Raw genomic sequence first — 24,277 nt, 5'->3', positions numbered from 1 at the left:
GGAGCAGCTGGGAGGGGGCTCTCTCCGGCGCTGGGTTCCTTGTTGCGTGGGGCGCCGCGTTGCTCTTTAATACCCACCGTCACATCTGGCCGCCTGGGACGCCCGCGGTGTCCCCATCCCCTCGCCTGAAACCGAAGGCGGGCGGAGAAGCGGTGGCTGCAGAGCTGGGAAACAGTGGTTACGTGCAGGATCCCTGACCTTTTAGCACTGGTCTGCCCGAGGCCGGGTTGAGGAAGACCCGCGGTGACACGGCTTTGGCGTGGGGGGGGTAGGCTCGGGGAAGCGCACAGATCAGGGCACAGATAAGGCTCACCAAGCCTTAGCCGGCGGGCGGGAGCCTGTCCGCGACAGGGGGGCACGTAAACCTTTAACATCAAGGGCGTGGGGGGGGTAGGCTCGGGGAAGCGCACAGATCAGGGCACAGATAAGGCTCACCAAGCCTTAGCCGGCGGGCGGGAGCCTGTCCGCGACAGGGGGGCACGTAAACCTTTAACATCAAGAAGGGGGTAAGGGAAAAAAAAAAGAGAGTTGCTATTCGGTACTTGGCAGTTGGTATTTGCTCTTCTACTATTCGTTGCCACTATGGAGAAGAGGCTGTAATGCATATTGGTGCCTGCCTTCAGCCGTCTGAGACCTGGCGAAAGCCACTACAAGATGCTGAAGACAAATTACGCTGAAAAGACACTTATCCTTGGCTTGAACAGAAATAATGTCTGCACAGATCAGTCGTCTGTAGGTTTACAGATGAAAACAGCAGTCCTTTGTGAAGCACAGGGGTGCCACCTTTTTACCCTTCCCGTGGCAGTAACTTGTTTTATCTAAGGAGTTAATGAAAGGCTGTGGAAAGACACCTATTAAATCTTCCTTGCAATCACTGTTGAAAACATCTTTTAAATGAGCAGTGGTGTCTATTCATACAAACAGTTTTAACTGCATTTAGGTGAGTTTAGTAAAATCCAAACAACTCTGTCGTGTTTATTTTGGCTCTTTGGTGACAATCATAAGGTAGTTGGAATAACATTTTATTCATCTTAAAGCCAAAAGGTGAGAGGTGTTGTAAATGGTGGTGTTTGAAAACGGCTCAGTCCAGTGCTTTGTAAAATACTCATTTTAAATTTGTCTTTTCCATAAGTGTATGTAACTAGTTATTTATTGCTGCCCTGATAGAATTTCGTACTCTGAATGTCTAGTTCGCGTTGCATTATTCTAAGGAAGGGTGAGGGGAGAAGCGCAGCAGAGCTGGCTCTGGTATCACCAATGAAGGAGATGTGGGAGTTTAAAAAGGAACCTGCAGTTGCAGTCTAAAATTCTAGACTCGGGAGCTAAGGGACGAATACACGAGGCTGAATCCTAGATATATATCAAATATAAAAAAAAGTGCAATCAAGAACAGTTAAAAGGTTTGCAAATGTTTCAGCGTGGCTTATACAGGAATGTTTGGGGGAGAATATGTGCAGGAATTCGAGGGGGAGGGGGAGAAGCATTGCTCTCCACTCCTCCTTCTGCTGGTGTTGCTCGGAAGTGATATAAATGAAGGAAGATAAAATAACTTGTGTTTTGTCCAAACTGATGAAGTTGTAGCAAGGGAACTGTAATTCAGCTAGAGTGTCAGTTAGGGTATCACCTCTTGATTTCAGACTTTCAATCCAGTGTGTTATTGGCTCTGCTGACGGCGATGAGAGACGAATCTCTCTGCTGTTGGCAGGAACAGCGGAGTTCACACGGGCATCGTGTGACGGAATTCCCCACATAAAAATTATCCTTGCTGATATAATATAATCATCCTTTAATGAAGTGGTCCTGTGGTTCCCAAAGGATGTATTAAGTGAAGACTGTGCTTTCATCCCACCGAATTATCAGTGTACTTAGCGTGCCAGTCACACCAGCGCCTAGGTGTCACCATTATCCGTCGCTGCTGTTCTCAGGCCCAGGTTTAATTTCCTTTCCACCTTTGCAGCTTAAGTCAGGAGAAAAAGAGGAAAATACACCGCGTGAGCCTGCTTATATTTTTATTTGTTGCAATATGACTGTGATTTAAGCACTAGTGATCAGTTTAGCTGGCCCCAGGTGTAGAGCCAAGTTGAAAAATGCGTCCTCTGAGCACGTGCGGTATTGCAAAACTACTGGCTGCGTGCACCGATGCCTCTTTATGTTGGTGATGTGTTGGAAAAGCATCTGGAGTGCTTTTTTCTGCACGTATTCTCACCCTGCTTTAGCTGCCGCTAGTCAAGCGGACTCTCACTACACTTCTCGTGTCTTTCTGGCTTGCAAGCTGTAAAGGGCCTTGTTCACCCAAGTTTGAAACTGGCGAACGCTTTGCTGAGGATCTATTAAGGATGCTACAGCATTCCCAAGTGTGGTTAAGGCCGCCTGAAACTGCTGAGCTGGCATTTCACTTCAGACGGTGTTCACAATAAGGGCATACACACAAATCCTCCCCCACCGGTCCAACCCCAAAGCTCACAATTAAATGGCCTTTGAAAATGGCAAAGAGGCTTATGAAAAATAGCCTCGATGGAATCTAACCTTTCCTGGAGCTGCCCTTGTGTGTGGAATTGCTGATAACTTTCTGATGTGAAAATGCTCTGTGAAGAGGCGAATGCCTCTTAGCTGGAGCGAAATAGCTGCAGCCTTCTTGTGTTCTGCATGTAAAGTACCGGCACAACCTGCCCTGGCTGGGGATGAGCGCTCGACCTCGGCAGAAATCACCGCCACCTGGGCTCAGTTCCCTTAAAACCACTTGTTTGTTCTCCCAAGAGCGCGGAGGTGTGCGGAGGGCTCGCGAGCCTGTCGCTGGGTCGCGCTGTACAGGGTGCGGGGTTGGGTGGTCTCTGCCGAGTTCCCGAGGGTGGCTGTGCCAGCTGGAGCGGGGCACTGCCCCACGGGTGCTCGCTGCTGGGAAGGTGGTTGGGGCGAGAGATGTGGTGCTTGGGGACATGGTTTAGTGGCTGAACATCTGTCATCTTACAGGTCTTTTCCAACCTAAATGATTGTATGGTTATCGTAAGATTTAGGGTCTCTACCGAACTGACTTTTCTAGCCTAAGGGAAGGGGGTTTTCCTCTAAGTTGAAACTTAAGTTTTCTATAAATAAAGCAAAGGGAGTGGGGAGGAGTAGAGGGGAAATGCACCTACCCTGCAGATTAGTTACTTGCAGATGAAGCGAATAAAATCATTCCTTACAAAGTGTGCATCTCCAGGGGAATCAATCTTACACCGTGGAAGAAAAGCACACTGAGTAGTGGTTTGGGGTTACTCATATTAAAAATATATGAAAGCAGTTGGAGTCCAATATTTGTTTGGCAATGGAAGTTTTATTTGCAAGATCTTGGGGAAAATCAGTTATGTATTTCCAGGAAGATTAGAAAGTGCCATAAGCTTAAGCCATACACACTAAATTAATTGATAATGGTTAGGACTTACCATTAAAAATGAAAATAAATTATGAATAAATCACTCAGTAGTGTAATGCTGATTAACCATCATAGTTTTCCACATCTAAGAGGATCCTTTTGTCCTTCTGTCCAACACACGCATGGGATCCCACAGTCCTATATAGATACACCTTCCTCATATTTCAGTGGGGAATCAGCGCCTTTGAGGGCTACCAGATTAACAGCCAGGGAGTCTGAAGGGGTCTAGTTTATCCACAGAACAATCTAGGGCTGCCAAACTAATTTCATAGGGAAAATTAGGCAGATTATTTTCAGAAGTTTCTTGTAACTGTGTGCGTAAGTTCTTTTTCTTATGTTTTACTACCTGATTTAACATGCAAAGAGTGGTACAATTGCTCGTCAAATATCCCCCATGTCTGGGGCTATCTGCTCGTGGGGAAGCAAGCCAGGACAGTAAGGCTCATTCATGCCAGAGGATTTCTTGATCTGGGACTGACATTGGGTGTGAACAAACTGCAGTCCTGGGTCTGTGGGTTTGAGTGTGGTTTGGGTCTGCTCTCTGTTCACCCGAATCGAGGCATCTCTGGCTACAGGGTTGTTCTGTGATGAATACGCTGCCTTCTGCTTTTCCTTTGGGCTGCTGTTGTATAAGTAGAGGTTTCTGGTATTCAAGTTTTTAGGGACTCGGTGTGCAAAGGAAACTTTCTTTTCCGTTTTTCTTTAAAAATTTGCTTCATAGCCAGGTATGGTAAAAGGTGCTGGTGTTACATGCTGTCTGCAGAACTTGCCTATACCAGTAGCAGTAGGAAATGCAGGTGGCTCCAATCTGCAGGTCTTCATTTGAAGCTACCCAGTTTCTGCATTTTAAAAAACCCAACAGACCAGGCTCAGATTTCTGAATGTGATTGCAGCCACTTCCCTTTGCACGACTCTTTATACCAGAGCAAAGAACAAGACTGCTTTTGCTCTCCTAGTTTTGCTTCCCTCTTCCGCTGCTTCAACCACCACAGGAATTAGGAAGGGTAGAGGATGCCGAGGTTGGCGAGACAAGGCTTGTTTGAAAGCCTGTGCCCAACTATGGCAGCGCTATGGCCGCATTCTGTCTTTACGGTTAGCGCTTGTGATCCCTTTTGTGCTTTCTTGCCGTTACAGGGCAAAATCTGGAAACATGAAATACAGTGAGCTACTGAATATATAGAGGTTGCTGGGACAGTAAAGTATTCACGTGGATCACATAAATAGCCTGTCTTTTAAGACCAAAATTAAATCATACTAAGAAAACACATCATGGTTTCCTTTTTTCCTTGAGTAGGGGCGGTGTTCAAGTGATTCATTGAAAACTCTGTAGCCCCACCTTAGGCTGTAGAGGATAGAGGTGTACTTGGGCACATGGCTGCCTCAAAGAGAGCGCTCGAGGACCGTTTGGACCCTAAAGCAACCTCGCTGTATCAGTCTTCCAGCGCACATGGGCTGTACAGGCGCGTTCAGCTGGCTGGACGGGTGGTGGGTGAGTCCCTTGGCGCTGGACGGTGTGTGCTGCAGGAGCTCCGCAGCGCTGTGGGTCAGGTCCCATGCTTCTGCAAATGACGTGTGCGTGTTGGAATCAGGACGTTGTCTTTCAGTGTAGATGAGCTGTGCGGGTGACCAAGACTGTAGGATAGATAAGGAGAATGTTCTTTCAAGTTTTCTACATTAATGGAAACATGATCCCATTAGCTATGCTGTCATTTAAAAAAAATCATAAAAGGCGTAACCTCAGGAGACGTGAGTTGCTACTACACCCGCTAACGCTTTATTTTGCGGGCTTTCTCACGCTGCATGTCTTTTGGCATGTTGTGTTGCGAAGCTGAAGACTGCCAGCCTCGATGCAGGGACCGTCCAATTTACATTCTAGTCATACTGCAGCGTTTCACAACCCCGCTTTAGCTTTTCCCTGGCTTCCCAACAGCTCTGCCGCCTGACCCTGCCCAGGCACTGCCGGGGCAAGGGAAAGGGCCTGGGAGTCACAGGGAAGAGAAGGAACGGCAATATTCAATAGAGGGGGTGCAACGCTTTGGCCTGAAAAGCGGTGTAAGCCAGCGGTGGGTCAGCGGGCTGTCGCGTGGGGGTATTTGGGCTGAAAGGAAGGATTGCAGCTGCTGCATGGGGTAGTTCTTGCCTACTGCATGGCAAAGAGCACCTAGGGTAAAGCAGGTCAAAAGTACCGTGGATCTCGGCATCTGGTCAGAATTTCCATAAATGCTTTAAGAACCCTTCTAAACGCCTGGCCCCAGGTTTGGAGGAACTGGAGAACGATCCATATGAAACAGAGACTTTGTAAGAATTGGTCGGTGTGCTTACAGATGCCCCAAAACATCATGGCATGTCTGAATACTTGTCTTTTTAATATTAGAGCTACTTTTAATTCTCTTTCTTGAGCCTGTGCCTAAATAAAGCGCTCCGAGTGAATGTCCCATGTTGAAAGAAGACGTGCTTACCGCTGCCAAGACCCCTCCAGAGCCGCTCAGGCTGCTGGTGGTGGTCTGGCACCGTACTCCGATGTGCAACTTGGACCACACGCTGTGTAGTGGAGATGGAAATTTTACTCTACTAACTTTCATGTTTTGTATTGTAGCCATGAGACGCAAACAACCTGCTGGGATCATCCCAAGATGACTGAGCTTTACCAGTCTTTAGGTAAGACACCTCTACCAGTTGTTTGGGGTTTCTTCCAATCAAACGAATTTTTAAGGCAAAGATTTCCAGAAGAAGTAAAAAAGAAAATGAAATCAAAGCGAGAGACAGTGCTTTTATCAAGGTTAATTTTCTTGCAAGGGAGATACATAAGGCATAATAACACGTTTCAAACATGCAGGGGAAAAAATAATATTTCAATTAGCACTTTTGGAATGCGCGCTGGGTTTACGAAGTAATTTGGGTTCATTGTTGCAAACTCTTACTGAAAGACTGGGACAGAAATTTGAAAGAAAAAAAGAATCCTCAGTCTTTTCACTGTCTAATCTACTTCACGAAAGGCAGATGAAAAAATCAAACCAAGCTGCTGTTAATGTTGACTTTTGGATGGTAGGAAGCCAATTGAAGCAATTTGCCAAACTGCGTTACCACTGCTTTATTTTTAAAGCACTTTCAATACTTGGAAGGCATGGCAGCTGTCATGATGTCATTTTGAATACCCAAATTGCATGCTTATTATGACTTCAGATGTGCCTCTGGTGGAGGGGTGGGTTTTTATTATTTTTTTAGCAGCTTTGGATTTTATTAACAGAAGCACATCCATCAGATAAAATAGGTCAATCCATGCTCTAGTGTAGGCTACTTGGCAGACCATTTAATAGCTAACTCTTTGCTTTTAATGGCTCTGTTAATAAATAATAGAGGATATAATAAAAATTCAGCTATTTCTCCAAAAGAATTACCATTGAAGATGCTGCATTCATGAGGAGGTTATGTCTGTACAGCACACATACATAAACCAGCTTTAAACAAGCCAGTCTGAGCACTGGGGCAGTCAAATCTAGCATTCGGTGCAGGCTTATTTACCATGGTGAAAAATAGATTAAATTATCTCCTGCTAAACTCTAGTTCAGCTGCTGAAAACAGTCTAATTATGCCAGCATAATCTATTTCAGGCTAACTCTCAGGTATTTCTACCGTGCTCTGCAGTTAAAGGCATACCAAAAATATTTTAGAAAAGTGGTAATGATAAAATGGAATGAAATAGCGTGAAGATTCTTTTTCCTTGTAGTATTAGCATTGTGGCAGCAATTTGTTTAAAAATTAACCAGAATACAGCTCTGTATATCAAAAAGGGATATAAGTTCAGGCTAACCAAATGCAAAAGCAGGCAAGTATTGACTTGCCATTTAATTATAACGTATTGCCCTGTTTGTGCCTGTATTTCTACTCCTCAGGTAAGTGGTTTAAAATATTCAGGACAAATAGCAATTGCACATGCAGACATCCCTTTTATACAGGTAGATCTTCAAACAGTTGCCTGTTAATTGAACTGCACTCTGCCTCCGCAGCCTTCTTTGACCCAGAGATTGCATGGTATTTCTGATACTGTTGTTGGCCAGACCTGAAGTCCTGTTGCAACCGCTTTTCTGCTGGTGTTACCCTCTTTCAGCTTGAGTACTCTTGGTTATCAAGAAGTGAAGAGGACTGTATGTAAGGCAGAAAAGTGTCCTGATGGGTTCAGGTCAACTGTCCAGAAGACGTGTGACCGCTGAAGTCAGTTTGCATTTAGTTCAGCTGAGTTTTATCACTGAGTATCACCCAAATGTCAAGAGTTTAAGATACCCTTATTTCTTACTGTATAGAGAAGGAACATGTTTAGGCAGATTTTGTTTCTTTTTCTTACAAAATCCTGCTGTTTTCCTTCTCAGGAGCAAGGAAATGTGCAAAAGGGAAGTAATTTTTCTGGCTAGTTTTATTTCTTTTGAGGTTGAGATAAAATGCTCATTAATATTGAGGCTGATTTTAGTGAAAGATGCATAATGTGTATTTTTATTAGTAAGATTAGGTGTTCGTGTGTGTAGAAGACAGATTAGACAAGGTGATTCTTTGTGCACTGCCACATGGGGTGAAGCTTTGATGAAAGTGCTACTGAATAACCTACCAATTTATTTTATTTTTGAATTGAGTGTATTCATCATTGCCTAACTCTCATACAAATTGCATAATACAAGCATAACCCGTTTAGTCTTGAACAGAACCCTTGATGTATTTTCAGTGCTTTGCTTTGCCTCAGGTCAAAACGGTAATAATGGGATGTTTGAAGTCTTTTCAGACTGTTCAGTAATATTTTATCTGAGAAGATATTAAAGTGGATTTTGTCGCATACTCATTAGAACCTAATATTTTTCCCCACATTAGGATCCAAATTTTGTTCCTCATTCATATGAAGAAGCTAGTAAAGAGCTTAGTATGTATGTGCTTTAAAAATCTGGTGGAAAACATGAATTCTGCAATCCAGGTAAATGCAAAAAAGTGAGACAAAGCACATCAATGCTGTCAAGAGTTTTCATTTCCATTTTCCAACTCCTACACTTAGCCTGTAGGGAATAATTGAGCTATGTGATGTAGCTCTCTATACATGCCAGTGTATCATAATTTCCTACGGGATCCTTATGTGTAATTTAAATTCTTACAAATTACTGAAAGCTTAATTTTTTTAAGTGAATGAGGAAGATGCATCCTGGCACAAGGTAATGTTTCTAATCTATGTCTTTGAGACACAAGAGACACTTCTGCAAGAAAAAGAAGTAATGTTAGTTTTATTCTTCACATACTCAATTCACACACCTATAAATTGCTGCATTACAATTTGTTAAAATAGATGAATTCCAAGTTTCAAACTTACTGGCTCAGCTTTCTGTCTGGAGACGTTTGGGTATATGTAAAAATGAGGCTAAATTACTTGGGAGCACTATTTACTACTGATAATAGAAGGTAGGAGCATGCTGCTTAGGCTTTTGTACCTGATCAGATTGTCAGTCCAGGAAGTCCTGTGTCCTGTCTTCAGTAGGGGCTGCCTCAGAGAAAGCACAAAGAATCCAAAGGAAGAAATTGTAAAATAATCTGCCCATGAAGAAAGTATTCTTAAATTCTCTTGGAACACATTTGTTGAAATGTGGCCGTTTATAAAGATACTAGCAATAATGGTAGAGTATCTTAATTGAAATTTGTGTATCAAATTTCTAAATGGTTGTTCTTTTAACAGACGGTTTTCCTTTTAAGATTTTAAAATTCTTGCTGTGGACTACTCTTTATTATTTAAACAACATTGCAGTCTTAGCAGTTTCAATGAAGCATCTATTCCTGACTCAAGTTGGGCAATTTTCATTCATCATTTACAGTTATGGCTACTTGGAGACAAGTACATAATAAACCATTAGCATTAAATGATTTAATTGTTGTTTCATGGCCAAGTCAAAGTGGCAACAGGTCGTTGCAACAAGGACCTTAGCTGTATCATGTAACGTATCTAGTAGAGGTTGGTATAATCTGACCAGTTATGTAAACTAAGGACACAGAAAGAAACAAAAATCCTGAAATAGGAAAGGTAGTTAAAGTCAATGATGAGCGAGTCTCAAAGGTTCAGAGGCTGTTGGACATCCCCCAGTTTTTATTTACACCGTTATGAACCACTCCCATTTCTTCTAACTTCCCTCTGAAAGTCTTCAAAGTACCACGAACTGCCCAACTGCTTTTCTTTCCAAAAGCTGTACCCCTGCAGCAAATCTGGTTTTTTTTGCACCGTTCTTTCACAGCCCCCTTAAGAATTTTCTTATCCTTCATGGTGGCTCCAGGGCATCACTTAAATGAGAATTTGTTATTTCATTGTCCTGGAGAGTTCAAGGACCTCCGGGTGAAGGGAGAGATGGCAAGAACAGGAATCAAAGGGGTCTGGGATTGCTTAATTTTTTCCAGATTATCTTCCGAGAGTGAACATTTAATGGCAGGCAGCTTAGCTCACAGCCATAGTATTTTGCCGGTCTGGTTGTTGGGGTGCTGGCACATGCTGTGGTGCTCATCCACTTCATCTAGATGCAAGCAGTAGTATTTTGGTGCCCAAGGTACCTGCCACTTAATTTGCAGAGACACCGTCAGCTTTTTTACTCAGTGGGACAGGTCTAGTGCAGCGTGCTGTATTGTTTCATGGAGCGGTGAAGCGAGATGTCTGTATGTATAGTAACACTGTTTACTGTTATTTATTCTCAAAGCAATGTAGATGATAGCATTAATTATTGCTATAATAAAAGAGTCAATGGCTGAGACTCAACTGATATTAAGCAGTGTTACTTGATTAATTTCTTTCCTTTGTGCATTTGTCTCATTTGCATTTTTAAATTACAATTCCTAAAGAGGCGATATATGTCACTGTAGGGCATCATTAAAAGATTTGTATATGGGTTTTGGGCAGCAGGAAGAAACCCTGCATTCTTATCAGCCAGTCAGGGAATTGCAGCTGTATTGAATCAGTGTGAGATGAAGCTTCTTGAAAAGTCAGAGTGGCGTTAATGTCTGATGAAACGTAAAATTTTAGTGGCTGGTAGAGGAATTGTGGTCTGTTCAGGACTGTACAGTAAACAGTTTTTAACCTCTGTTCGGTAGGCATTGTCAGGGACGACAGTGACATGCAATTCCCAAAATAGTTTATTCTCTGTAGCTAGCGTATATATGAAGAGCTATATGGGCATGTCACAAGCTATGGTTGAGTGAGGCTTTCAGCTTTTGAGGTACAGCATTGTAATTTTTTTTCCTTGCAAACTGAAAGTAAAACAAACAAACCAACACAACAACAACAACAAAAACCCTTCAACTCTGTAAATCTTATCAATGAAAATGAGGATTTGGCCTGATGACATCTAATTTCTTTCAAAGAAGTTAGTTGTTAACTCGTCAAATTTTACTCTTTAGTTAGCACCTGAAGCATGTAAGCTGCTCTTTTCAGCTAGATGGTGTCCAGGCAGTGAGAAAATTGCTGTCCATAAAATCAAGTGAAATGACTGTTTTGTCCTCGTTAATTAAGAAGAAATAATAATATTCACAATAATATAAACAGATAACCCTCTTTACAGTGAAAACCAAGTCCTTTTCCAGGTAGAAAGGACTTCCTGCAACGCCTTCAGATTATATTGTGTGTGTGAGACACAAATTATATGAACGACCCTTGACTGGGGGGTAGTGTGGCCCATCGCAGAGCTTTTAAACACTCAGTGACATGAATCTGTTGTAGAGGACAGTACACTGTCCGCTGTACGGCCCAGTCGTTCAGTCCTCTCAGCAGCTGTAGGGGAGGTCAGTCTGTGTAAGAACCACCATGGGAAGCAGTTCACTTATAACACCTGACTTAAAACCTGTTGTCAGGGTTATAGATGCAGCTACTTAAGAATAAAACCAAATATCTCTCCATGGTGGACACTAAACCACTTGTTAAATATGTTCTTTTAAAAATAACTGCTGATTTTTTTTTTCCTTTTAGTTGCTTACTAACTTATTTTATGCAGTAAGACCCAAAAATACAAGGATCTGTTTTTCCTCTAAAATATTATTCAAATCCCAATGTCAGATCTCGAATTTAGCATGGGAGGATTAAAAAAAAATAATCTAGAACATCTTATTGTTGATTTTATGTCAGTAGTCAGTGGGACATTCCAGCAGGTTGTTCAAATTTTTGATACAAATCACTGAACGTTTCACAAATCAGTGGGTTTTTACCTGATTACCCGCTGGCAAAAGGATCTGCTGTGTGTAATTACAGCTGTTTCTACAATACTGTAGAAATGCAACACTGAAAAATGGGTTGATGAGGCTGTCTTAGCTCTTTTGAGGAAGAACATAGCCCTTATGTTTTGAGATTTCTCAATATGCAGAATTATGCAGAAGAGGTTAGGATTTAATTATCAGATCATCTTTCCATAACATTTCTGATTTGAGTTATTCATATCAGCAGTGTGAAGTCCTCTTCATTAAAGCTGCATGTGTAATAAGAGCACTAGTTCTTGCTCGGTGTTACTCGTATTAATATTAATGAACATAAAAATATGAACATGAGCTTATTCCTGTGGTGTAGGCACATGATGGACATGGATGAAATCACTTTTCTATATAACCTTCTCCCTCATGCATTACTTGCCATGAAGCAGAAGGAGGGGCTTCTCATGTCTACAGTGAAAAGAAGAAAGCAGTGAAAGGAGATTTCCTAATTTCTGAGAGTCACTGATGCTTTAGGACTTTGAACTCCTTTCACCATGACAGTGGGAGGTGCGGGAAAAGCTTAGGAAGATCGTGGAGGGACCTTACTGCTCTGTTGGTGGGAATTGTCCATTGGTGCGAAGGGACCAGCGGGAAGCATACACCCCGGCTTAAGGGTCTTCCGTAACGCGATCTGAAGTCTTCTCCCCTAGGAAGGTTTATATTCCCTTGATCAGAAAAGTCGTTCATGGCTGAGTGATGGGAGAACCATGATTTCTCTTTGCTCTGGCATGTAACTGTGAGTGGCACCAGATACTCCTGTGGTGATCCTTTCCTCAGTCTGTTCCTTTCCAGGGGCCAGGTGACCTCTTCCACAACGTTGTTGTTTCAGACCATAAGCAAATTATGATCCTGAGCATTTACGGTTTTTATTCAGAGCTTGAAAGTTCCCTTCTGAGCAATGAGGACTGGGAGTATCATTAGACAACACACAGAAGTTACACGTGCTCCAAGGGCTCTTCAGCCCTCTGACCACCTCCTTCAGGTGACAAGACGGTGTGTGCTTTCTAGGAGTAGGAGGAAAGGGCTGGAGGAGAGCACGTGTGGTAAACTGAGCTCTCCAGCCTGCTCGGAGATGATAAAAGCTTTGGAGTCCTTGCTTAACAGGCCTCTGACTCTTTTAGTGGGCTGTTTGGGAGGGGAGAAAGCATCAGATTTTTTTACCTTGGGACCCAGGAAGGGAAAAAAACCACTCCACAGCAAAGGAGAAACTACTGGTGTTTCTGTAGTCCCTAGGAAGGTTGCTGCTGCTTGAGTCTCCTTCCTCCCTCCACTGTATGTTCCCAGCAGCAGCGGCTGGCGTGCGGCCAGGCAGCACCTTATGCTGTCTCTTCCCTTGCTGTTACTGGTGATGTTACCTCTGACGCCTCCGAGCCTGGTGACCAAGCCTCGTTCCCTGACAGTCTTATGTTCCACTGGTCATTTAAATGGGGTCATATACCAGCAAGGGAGATATTTTGAACCCAATTAGGAGAGGCCTGGGCTCCCCATTGTTGTTCCACAGAGCAACGAGTTCTTTCCAGCAGTAGCTCCAGGACAGAAAGACACCACCAGCACTTTTGTAGGAGTAGCGGGGTAGAAAAGGCTAAGTCATTAAGATCCAGTGACCTCAAATCACTGTCACCACCTGGTAAGAGAGGTGTCCATCAGGAACATGGAGGCGGTAGTGTAACGAAGGTGCGAGGTGAGCAGTTGACACGGGGACAGTGACTGGGCACGGGCTAATGCTGACAATGAAAACTGGGGTGGAGGCGTGCGACGGCTACGCTTGGCCTCAGCACGGAGAGCCGAAAGCAGACACTGCTGCTGCTTTCCCAAACCGTGAGACGAGGGCTCTGCAGCTAGCTCCTGACATTGTTTGTTGATCATTTACAGCAGATGCTTCTTGGCAGCGGTGTCATTAAAGTTGATAAGAAATTCACTGTGTGTTACCTATACAGGAAAATAGATGTAAACACAGCACTTCCAGGACTAAGGGTCTTCATGGATCATACTTTCTGCCCTGATCAAGGCCTGACATATGCATATATTTCTAATATTTCTTAAAATGTAAATGATAAGTAGAGAAGCTGTATTTCATAATACTCAGGGAAAATTTCACGAAGGATTCTTCATTTTCTCAAATGCTAGCCATAATCTAGTATATATTGTTTTTTTGGAATTCAACTGCAGATCTACAAGGGTAAAAAATGCAGCTGAAGTCACTGTGTTTGCAAGGGACTGCTTTATTAATTTCCCTTCAAGACAAATGAAGTCGCTTTGTTTAAATTGCTCACTGTATTCCGCACCACATTAAGGCTTCTAGACCTGTCAGGATGAATGTGAGAGAGGGAGCTGGCAGGAACAATACACAGGAGAACTGCCCATTAAAAAGGTGTGTGGAACTGTTCAAAGAAAAAGGAGTTACATACAAAGCTGAAACTTTCCCTTCTGCTGTAAGACTTGTTTTAGAAACACTGCACAGTTTTCATTAAGGTGTACAAAACTACTGAATTATCAAACCTCAAATTACTCATTCAGAACAGCTTAATTAAAATTAATGTAATTGAGACTATATTCCCTCTGCTACCTATATCTGTACAGCATTGTAAATGATGTTGGAATAGTTATACCTGAGCTACCACATTGCAAACAGCTTTATAGCACCTCAGCGCATACGCCAGCAAGGAACTGTTTTGTATTTGTCCTGGTTTTCATCATATTCTTTTTTCTAAGAGTCTGCCAGGCTTAGAGGCAGCTTACTGGGCTAAATGAACCTTTATTCTGAGCCAGTATATATATTTTGTTAACGTTCTTTCTGTATTTACACAGTAGTTTTACATTTTCCAAACACTTTCCCATCATTAACTCCGAAGGCCCCACAGGTTTCATCAGTAAATCAAACGCATTCAGCAGTGTTGCCGGGTGCTGAAACTGGCTGGCACAAACAGTCCATTTCTGTGCAAGAAAACCCTTAAATTACAAGATGTCAGCAATCTGTTGGGAACAGTCCCTAGGCTGCTTACATACCCAGGAGTGTCTGCGCCAGGAGTTCTTTGGGTGGGTGAGAGGGCCAAACCAGCAGTGGTCTGGTTTTTCAGCGGTGGGGGTGACCACACTGTAGCACAGGAGAGTGACCCGTGCCACTCATCAGTGCCCAGTGCAGCTGTCCCGTAGCATCCCTGGTAGGAGCTGGCAATGCCATTTGGGAAATGATTCATGGACTTGCCCCCAAAAGAGCCAGCTTGATGGCTGTGCTGGGTTCTCTTTGATGAAGTGACCAGCTTGGAGCCATACATGGCCAGCTTAGGTATCTGACGGTCTATTCACATAGGTAGATCAACTTTTCCTGGCCAGATTAGGTCCAAGACATATTTTGTCCAAACCCCCTCCTTTCTTTTCAGTTTTGCCTAGTGTTTGCTTCTTAAGCTATGGACCAGTTGCTGTGCCTTGCCGTGGGAGATCACTGGAATTTGCTGTTGAATAACATTCAGATAGTCGGCACCGAGCCTCCCGAGCTGTGAGAGGCTTGTCTGCTACGGTGTGGTGTGACTGGCTTGGTGTGTGCCCCTGCCTGTCCCTGCGTTGTCCCAGGATGTTTTTGCAAGCCCTAGTTAAGCTATTCAGTGGGCATTTGGAATCACAGAATGGTTTGGGTTGGAAGGGACCTTAAAGATCATCTAGTTCCAACCCCCCTGCCATGGGCAGGGACACCTTCCACTAGACCAGGTTGCTCAAAGCCTCATCCAGCCTGGCCTTGAACACTTCCAGGGATGGGGCATCCACAGCTTCTCTGGGCAACCTGTTCCAGTCCCTCACCACCCTCTCCGGGAAGAACTTCTTCCTGATATCTAATCTAAACCTCCCCACTTTCAATTTAAACCCATTACCCCTTGTCCTGTCACTACAGGCCCTTGTAAAAAGTCCCCCCCAAGCTTCCTTGTAGCCCCTTCAGGTACTGGAAGGTGCTATAAGGTCTCCCCAGAGCCTCCTCTTCTCCAGGCTGCACACGCCCAACTCTCTCAGTGCAAATGTCCTAGTATTTTTTAACTGTGTGAGAAGTCTATGGGAAAAATGGCACCACGCTCACACTCCTAGCCAGGTCCTCTTCCCTCTCCTTCATGTGGCTGCAGCCCAGCAGCTCCCTGCTTTTTCAGAGCTGGGGACCTGGGAACTCACCTGGCTTCTTGCTGGGAGGGCTTTAGTCTCAGGGCATGGCCGGGATCTGCTTGGGTCGAAAGCACAAAAGTGTCATTGTTATTTGTAAAAGATTTTTTTAGAAGTAGTTGCGAGTGGCCTGCTTTTTCCTGGGGAGGGCTCTCCTCCTGCGGCTGCCTGCACACAGCCTGGCTGGTGTGTCGGGCAGACAAGGGGGAGTTTCAGGTTCTTATCTTGCACAGTGCCTGCGGCATGAAAGGCTGCGGTATTTTCAGGCAACACTGCTGCGCTCACTGATGTTGTCCTTTCAAGTCATCTTAAGTTCAGTGCCTTTGAACGAAAGGAAGTAACACTTTAGGACTTAGTGTTTTTCTTTTGGGTGATTGATTGTCAAGGTTTGAGGGCTTTTGCTCAGTGAAGTAGAATTTCTAACTTTTTTTTTTCCCTCTCTGCTCTTTTAACCAATGAGTATAATCTTCTAATTCAGCTTAATAACATCAGCGTGAGTCTGGTTATTTCTAAGGTATAAAGCTTATCTTTTATTTTAATGTTTCCCCTTACAGCTGACCTGAACAACGTCAGGTTCTCAGCGTACAGGACTGCCATGAAACTCCGCAGGCTGCAGAAAGCCCTCTGCCGTAAGTATGTGCCTGTGCCTCACCCGCTGCCGGGAAGACTTTATGACCAACGCACAAGCTATTTACAACTTTCAGAAGCAGAGAAACACCCCCACATGTCCCCCCAGCTCTGCCTGGTGCACAGAAACCTCTCACTTGAGGGGTCGTCTGCTGCCACTGGTTTGCACGTTTCTTAAGAAACCAAAGTGCTGGGCAGTCTGTGGATCTTTTGCAAGACAGAGCAGTGGATCAGAAAAACTAACATCCCCTCCATGTTTCTTACCTTTTATACTCTTTAGCCAGGTATTTTCACTGTGCTCATTAGTGAATCCAGGTCCTGTGTCAGGCACAGCTTTACAGCTCAAGCCCAACAGGATTGTCTATGAGGAATGATGAGAGTTGAATTGCTCCAGAGCTGCAGTTGTTAATGGTTTGTTAAGTTGAATCTTGAACCCTGAGGGGCTGTTGCCTTTAAGCAAGATCATGGCAATAAACATTTAGCTTCACTTTTCCCCAGCTTTTGGCTATGTTCAGAAGTCTCTCATCAGCCATACATCAGTGATGTGCATGTTACAGCACTTAAATTCTCATCTGGTGTATGGTAGTCTACCTGTCACTGGAGTTATGTTTCCTTTTCAGCTTATTGTAACCTGATAGCTAAATAATTAGCTCATAGTTTTCTTGGTAGGCCAGTCAGTTGCCAAAACAAGTGGTTTATTAGGTGGGACAGTTATTAGTGGGAGGTTATTAGAATATTTTAACTTTCACTATTCGTCGTTTAATGGCAGGGTTAAATTTCTGACACATTTGCAAATGTCTCAAATTTGATTTATCTCAGGTTTGGATCTGTGCTCACACGCTTTCTGGAACTGTGTCAAACCTCGATACTTTTGAGCATGTTTACTTTTAGGCTTATAAGCATGGGTGAATTCCACTAGTGAACAGATTTAATTGCTGAATGTATAAAAAAATAGGAAGGAAAAGGGCGGTGGGGGGAGAAACCAATAAATGAAAATTCTTGTAACTCAATGAAGGGTTTCAACATGAGTGCAGTGACAGTGAATTTTGACGGTCAGAAATACAAACATCTTTCCATGACACAGCACTCCTGCCACACTCATTGTGGAAAAGTAGTTTAAAGAAATTGAAGTGATACACAGTGAAAGGTGTTATAATTAGTGCAGCACTGAAGTAAAGAATTAAAATTCATGTTTCTCTAGCTGGCAGTGCACAAGCGTGTCTTGTAACGGCGTTTGATTGCTGATAGTGCAAAACTTTGCATCCTATTTTATCTGTATTACCCTGATTCCTGCCAGTGAATAATTACAGGCTCATCTTGGACTTTACGGTATGGAATTGTAATTATGCACTGAAGTCAGTTAATCTCTCGAGGTTACACTTAGGTAGATGTTCTGAGACTGGATGTTTTCAGAGACAGGCAGTGGCGCTTACAGTGATTACTTTAGCACATTCTTCATACTTGTATCTAAGGAGAAGTATTTAAGGAATTTGGTTAGCTGTCTTTGTTCTTACAAATGTTTTTGCTTGGAGACACCATCGTTGTATTTCTGTGTTCTGTGATTTCTGTGTCGCTTGTGAACTCAGTTTAATTAGATTATTAAAAAAAAAAAAAAACCACCAAACCCTCAACTCATTAAAAAATTCCTTTTCTGCAGTTTGGCACTAGTAGAAATAGAATGCAGTACTGGGTTACAGAGGTCCTACACATAGCCAAAAATCTCTAAATTTCACCTGCAGTAGGTGCTGCTTTCAGCTTTTTTTATTTCAGTTGTAAAATTGCATGAGTTAAAAAAACCCTGTGTTTTCTGCAAACTTCATAAAAAGCAGAGCAGTGTTGTCTGCAGAGGAGCCCTCTAACAATGTATGCACTGTAGAAGGCCCACAGAATGGGAGGCACAGCCTGTTCCTGGGTGGCAAGAATAGAAACACTTTTAAAAATGAACTGTTCTTAGACTTGATTCTTTTCAGTTTGTAAATTAGACCAATGAATGTTAAGATACCAGGAGATTAAACCCAAATAAGAATATGGAAAATGGTGTTCCTGAACAAAGAAATGCTTGGGCATTGTTTTACGGCAGGAGAGTCTAGTGTGTGGCTGTTTGGTCCTAGACTTAGAAATTACTGTGGGCATGCCAGGTGTAACTATTGCACTGTTTTTTCTTTTAATGTATGGTTTCCTTTGATAATCACATCAAAGCATGCTGACTTTCTTGTTTTGCTACTTTTGCACGGTCTGATCTTCAGGTGCAAACCACTACGGAATAGTGTGATGTCAGTAAAGTGGGAGGTATTCACAAACTTCTTGGAGATGCAGCGAAAGGAAATATTCAAGAACTTCTGTTAGGGTGATTTTTTCCTTTAATTTCATACAGGATAGATTAAATATATATTTTTAATGTTATCAGCCAACAGCAGCAGGCTACAGAGGAGATAATCTTGCATTCTGCCAGCATCATTAATACTTTTTATCACCAGCTACATGTTGAGTTTTCCCCAGGTTCGGTACATGACCTCCACAGCATACCTTCTCCTGCCTGTTAATTGTCACCTCTGTCCTTCAGTTGGTTAGTTATTCCAGGTCATCTTTTACACTTTCCCTGCAATCTGGCCACAGTTTGGTGTCTAATTAAAAATACCCTAATGTTTTTTCTCTTGTCTTAGAGGACAAAGGAATATTTATATGGATGACTTTATATTTTAAAATAAGCTAGAAGGTACTGCTCACACAGATTTTGGAGTCAGTTTTGGAATTTTAAGTGGAAAACAAGAGTGGCAGAGAACCCCCCAAAAGTACGAAGCATAAAGTAGTATCATTATTTCAGTTAAAGCTTTGCAGATCACTGAATGGCAATGAATATGCAACTCTTAAATTTATATCTGACTGTTGGGGCTTGTCTTTTTAAAGTCTGTCGTCATTCATAGGACCTCTATATTTGCTTTCAGGAAAGAAATATGCAATTCCTCCTCCTGGGTGAGGACATACATACACACACCTACCCCATTTGTTTAATCTTGGTGGGAAAGATGCAGGAGGAGCTTAAGATGTTGAAGGCCAGAGCCGCTCTTCTTCCCATTAAAAGAAATTCCTTAAATCAGAGTGTGTTGGCAAGCACTTCTTGCTTGTTATAAGATGAACGTGTGTCATTAACTGCAAGATGGGATGGGAGGTTGATGAAGAGCAGGGTGAAAGGCTTTTCAGAAGTTGCCGCTTATTAGTGGGAAAAGCTTTCACGGAGTGGAATGACCCATGTTTAGCAGTAGCTGCATATATAATTAACCTGCCACTCGGATGCCTGAGGGGTTCATTTAATTACCGTTGATTCATAGTCTCAAAGGAACTGAGAGTTCAGCCTAAAGCTGGAAGTTAAAGGTGTTGTGAAGGCAGAGTTCTATTGCCATTTTGGCTAATACATTATTAGAAGAAAGGTGTCTTTCTAAGACTCCAAGGAGTGCGTCTGATAAATATGCCTCTGTGGGATATCACACTGACCTTAGAATAGTTGCATTTGATATGCTAGTAAGTTAAATATAATATTCCAAAATATTTTATTTTAATATCTGTATGCTAATGTGAAAAAGTAAAATTAAATAAAACCCTGTAGAAACCCACACATTCAAAGTGAAATCTCTTGGTATAATAATAGAGGTGGCATTCCAGGCTTTCCTTATTCGCTCTAGCGAATGGGTATGTCAGGCACACGGGTGAAATTTTCAGAAGTGCTTAAGGGATTTAGTAGCAGAACTTCCTATTGATTTCCAATGAAGTTTATATTCCTGAAAATCTTCTGGCAGCTATGAAATCTCAGTGCACTGCCCATGCAGTATTACCAAGCAGCCCTGTGTGCACCTGAAGTAATTTTCATCTCCACTAGGACATCAGAGGGTCAGCTTCATCCTTGGTAAAAACAGGATACTCAAGTGTGAATTTGGCAAATATACTCTTTAGCTGGATCAAGTTCTGAAAAAATTCCTATATGGGGTTCTGCATTTAGCCTCTACCTGGGTGTTTGGGTCTGGGTTTGGGGGGGTTTTTTGATGTTACCAAGAGATGTTGCTTACCAGGACTCAAGAAAACACATTTGTATTCCACTGAGAGAAGTTGGGTAATTTCATTTCCCAGTTTTGTGTAGAATTTCCTGGATGATTTGGGGCAGTTCATTTTGGGCCAGATGCTACTCCCTCGAGTCATGTTGAATCCCGCTGCACTTTGTGACTGCTCATGGTATGAGGAAGACTAACAGCATCTGGGCTTTCATGTCTCCATTGCTCACACCCTGGAAATACACTGCAAGGAATTACAGAGGGGTTTCATGTGGCAGCAGGAAGATCTGTATCAATAGTCTCATTTTTCTGATTCCTTTTGTTCTTATTCCTGTGTTACTTCAGAGACTTACAGGATATTGTTTTATGATTTGGTGTCCCCCAAAGTGTGATGGTGCTGGAGATGTTACTATGCAGAGGCTAAAAGCTGAGAAAGGGAAATTATGCTTTGCAGTGGGCATCTGGATTTCATAATGCAACTGACTTAGAATTGGTACAAAATTCAAGTTTTTAAATGTCCGTGAGGAAAAAAACGCATTTGTTTTGACTGATAAGTTTAAATATGTCTTATTCTGTAAAGTCATAGAGGTATTTATATTTATAAATGCACTGAAGAATTAAAAATGGATAAATTTCATTAATAAATACTCAGATAGGCCATTTAGCATTTCTGGAATCTTCTTTTTGCTGCTCTCACCAGAGGAAGACTAACAGAGAGGTTAATCCCAGTTCAATTGTGATTTGTTTGCATATTCCTTGTGGGGTTTGGTTCAGTTAAGATTGCTTGTCTTCTGTAAGAAATGGGCAGCACATCTCAGGAAAAAGCTGATGACATACTATGTTTAGAACACATTTGGTGAATGCAGTGGCCAAATATTAGCCTGTCTGTCTGTAGGAATGTAAAACATGGAATCTGTGATTTTCACTTACATAGTAATTTTTGTGTAGTATTTCCACAGGATTCAATAGCATAATAGGTACTCTGCAGCTATAAAGGAAACAGTGTATTTATTTTAATAAACACTGTCCCCTAAGACCACAGCTGAATAAACAGTGCACCTGTAGGAGTCTTGAAACCAGTCTTGCACGTGACTTTCAGAGGACATAAAATGTCCTCTGTCCAGGCGTGTAAGCCAAGTAAATTGTTCTATTTGCTTTTTGGGTATGGGTAACACAACTGCTGTTACTCTTCAGTCTTTATTAAGTTTTGGTTTGGCTTTTTTCACTCTAACAGTGGATCTCCTGAGTCTGTCTGCTGCATGTGATGCCTTGGACCAGCACAACCTCAAACAAAACGACCAGCCGATGGACATTCTGCAGATCATTAACTGCTTGACCACCATTTATGATCGACTGGAACAAGAGCACAATAACCTGGTCAATGTCCCTCTCTGCGTGGACATGTGCCTCAACTGGCTGCTGAATGTCTATGACACGTATGTAGGGGTGCGCCGAGCGCGGGGTGCTCAGGAGCTTTCCCAGCAGCACAAGGGAAAGGGGGAATGGGTAACGAGCCATCTGTCTCATTATAAAGTGAATGGCTTGAAGCTGAAAAAAAGGGTAGTTGAAGTTTAATAAACATAATGGTTTAATGGCTGCATTTAGCTGAATCAATACAGCCTTTGGTTAGGTTTATAATCCTAGATTTATTAAGCTAAGCAATGAGAGAGCTGGAAAACAGAACTTTTAAAGCAGATTTCTGTGTTCAGAGCAATTCGGGGACCACATGTCCTCAGTAAGTCATGGCTTTGCATGGCTTTTTAAATTCCTTTACACAGAAAAATTGAAGAGAATTATCACGAAGCAGTAGTATGAATACCATTGTACAGACTCTTGCATGTGTCTGTACTTCTGGATGTTAAACTTTTTCAGAGCTCTCCGTTTTCTGTGGGTTTCAATCTGTAATTCTTCCTCAGACATTGAAGAGGCTCATCTATAATCTGCTGTGCGTGCAACCCATCGCAGTCAGATTTGAGAAATATTTCACCCAAAATGTAAACGGAAAAAGTGTACCTATAATTATGAATACAACAGAGTAAATTTACCTTAAGAAAATTTATGGGTGTTGCTGTTCAGTGGCTTAATGATGTTGCTCACAATGCATAGTCAAATTCTTGTGCATTTTCAAGCTAATTTTAGAATAAGCTATCATTTTTGTATTTGGTAAAAAAAAAGGTGTCAGTGGAAGTCTTTATTTGTCTTTTACCCAGCCACCTTCAACCAGACATACTGATTACTGTGGCAGAATAAACATTTACATATAGAAATGGAAGGACATGGGTCAGTTATTGTGTTTCCACTGACATTTTGAACCCTGCGGAGGTGAAGTGCCATCGCGTTGTTCTTCCATCCACCCTTTATCACGGCACTGAAGCTTTGGAGATCACCTGCCCAAACAAAAGTACAGATCTGTGCAGAGTCTCTTCCCGCAGGATCGCCTCTGATAGGCCGTTGCTTACAACATCCTCTGCAGCGGCTGTGGTATCCTCTGAAGTGGATTACCCAGATTTCTTTAAATTTTTGCGTAGTGTACCGGTAGTAGGGAATGGTGATACATTCATTTCAGAGCCAGGTTTTATTTCTTTAATCTGCTTTGGCTTTCACAGAACTCTGATCCAATCCACTTCTGAATGATCATCAACTATAAATAACATACAAACAAAGGCACCCAGTCAATGACAGACAAAAAAGATGTGCTAGGGATGTTAATCCAGATCAGACACATTAGAGGCAGAGAGGGAACGAAAGGTCATTCCACAGGCTGCTCCTCAGATGGACCGTCCAGTTGAGATTTGCCGTGTCCAGTCTAGTTTTCTTTTTGTTGCACTGTGCTGAAAGCACAACATTAGAAATTATAATTGGCTGCCTCCCGGCAATTCCCTAGGTATGCTGGGGAGCTGCACGTTGCAGGACACAATGAAACAGAGAGGTGTTTTAATGTGTGAGGAAAGCTCGTAGCTATTTTGCCGATACTCCGGTTTGAATTAACGCCGGCAAGAGAGGTGACCTTGGGGTTACATGTGTTTAGTTTTCATTGTAAACTTAATAGGCAGAGATCAACCAAAGTGCATAGCAGTACTGGAGACATTTAATTAAATGTACTGAATCTTTACTTTTCTTATAATTGAAAACTGTCATTTGTAAAGATATGAATCAAATTCACAGTCAATGACTGATCTAATTATGGGCACAGCTCTGCAAATCCAACACGTTTCAGATTTGTTTTAATTGATCAGTCACTCATGCTCATTTGCAGTAGCATGATAAATTATTGGTTTGACTTGAGAGGAGAGGAGAGTGAACTGAACAACTCGTGATTCGTGCAAGTTTCAATTTAATATGCCTTGCAGGGAAATCATCATTCTACATTCTTCTCTTGTATAATTTGTGTGAGCCTGGTATTCATCAGCAGGAGTTTCTCAGGGCACAGATGATAATTAATTTGGAAGAGATTTGAGGGAGAGGAGTAAGAGGAGTGGAACGTGGAAAGCAGAAGTAAACAACAAATGCTTATTCGTGATGGAAAAGCCAAAGTTCTTTAGTAAAAGGTTGCCAATTCGAAGTTCAGCTTCGTCCACCAGTTTTTGTCTGTGACTTTTAGAGGGTTTGCAGGGGAGATACATGGGAAAATGAGCACCGCTGGCTCCTACAACGCTTTTGTACCAATAAAAAGACAACATGCATCTGTGCCAAGCAGTGCAGCCTGATGCATGACTGTGGCATGCCTGATTTATCTTATTTCCAGCGGTGTTCTTACTGGTGGATGCTTCAAAGCTGTTGATAAGGCTCCACTTCAAAAACAGCAGGT

General features: G+C 42.5%; 1 protein-coding gene across 1 annotated transcript in view; it reads left to right on the top strand.

Moving 5' to 3' along the window:
* Positions 1 to 4,783: 4,783 nt before the first annotated feature.
* Positions 4,784 to 24,277, top strand: part of LOC104505463 (dystrophin-like) — a gene marked incomplete at its 3' end in the record, with an annotated part of 62,331 nt that continues 42,837 nt past the window's right edge. Inside the window, exons 1-5 of the mRNA XM_010148237.1 lie at positions 4,784 to 4,901; positions 5,668 to 5,710; positions 6,009 to 6,070; positions 16,354 to 16,428; positions 21,704 to 21,905. Coding sequence (XP_010146539.1) covers positions 4,784 to 4,901; positions 5,668 to 5,710; positions 6,009 to 6,070; positions 16,354 to 16,428; positions 21,704 to 21,905 — 500 coding nt within the window. The remainder of the gene's footprint in view (positions 4,902 to 5,667; positions 5,711 to 6,008; positions 6,071 to 16,353; positions 16,429 to 21,703; positions 21,906 to 24,277) is intronic.

Source organism: Eurypyga helias, unplaced genomic scaffold (genome assembly GCF_000690775.1).
Source record: "Eurypyga helias isolate BGI_N326 unplaced genomic scaffold, ASM69077v1 scaffold28813, whole genome shotgun sequence".
NCBI classification, from domain to species: domain Eukaryota; kingdom Metazoa; phylum Chordata; class Aves; order Eurypygiformes; family Eurypygidae; genus Eurypyga; species Eurypyga helias.
The sequence above is the reverse complement of the archived record's forward strand: the minus strand, read 5'-3'. Positions and strand labels throughout refer to the sequence as shown.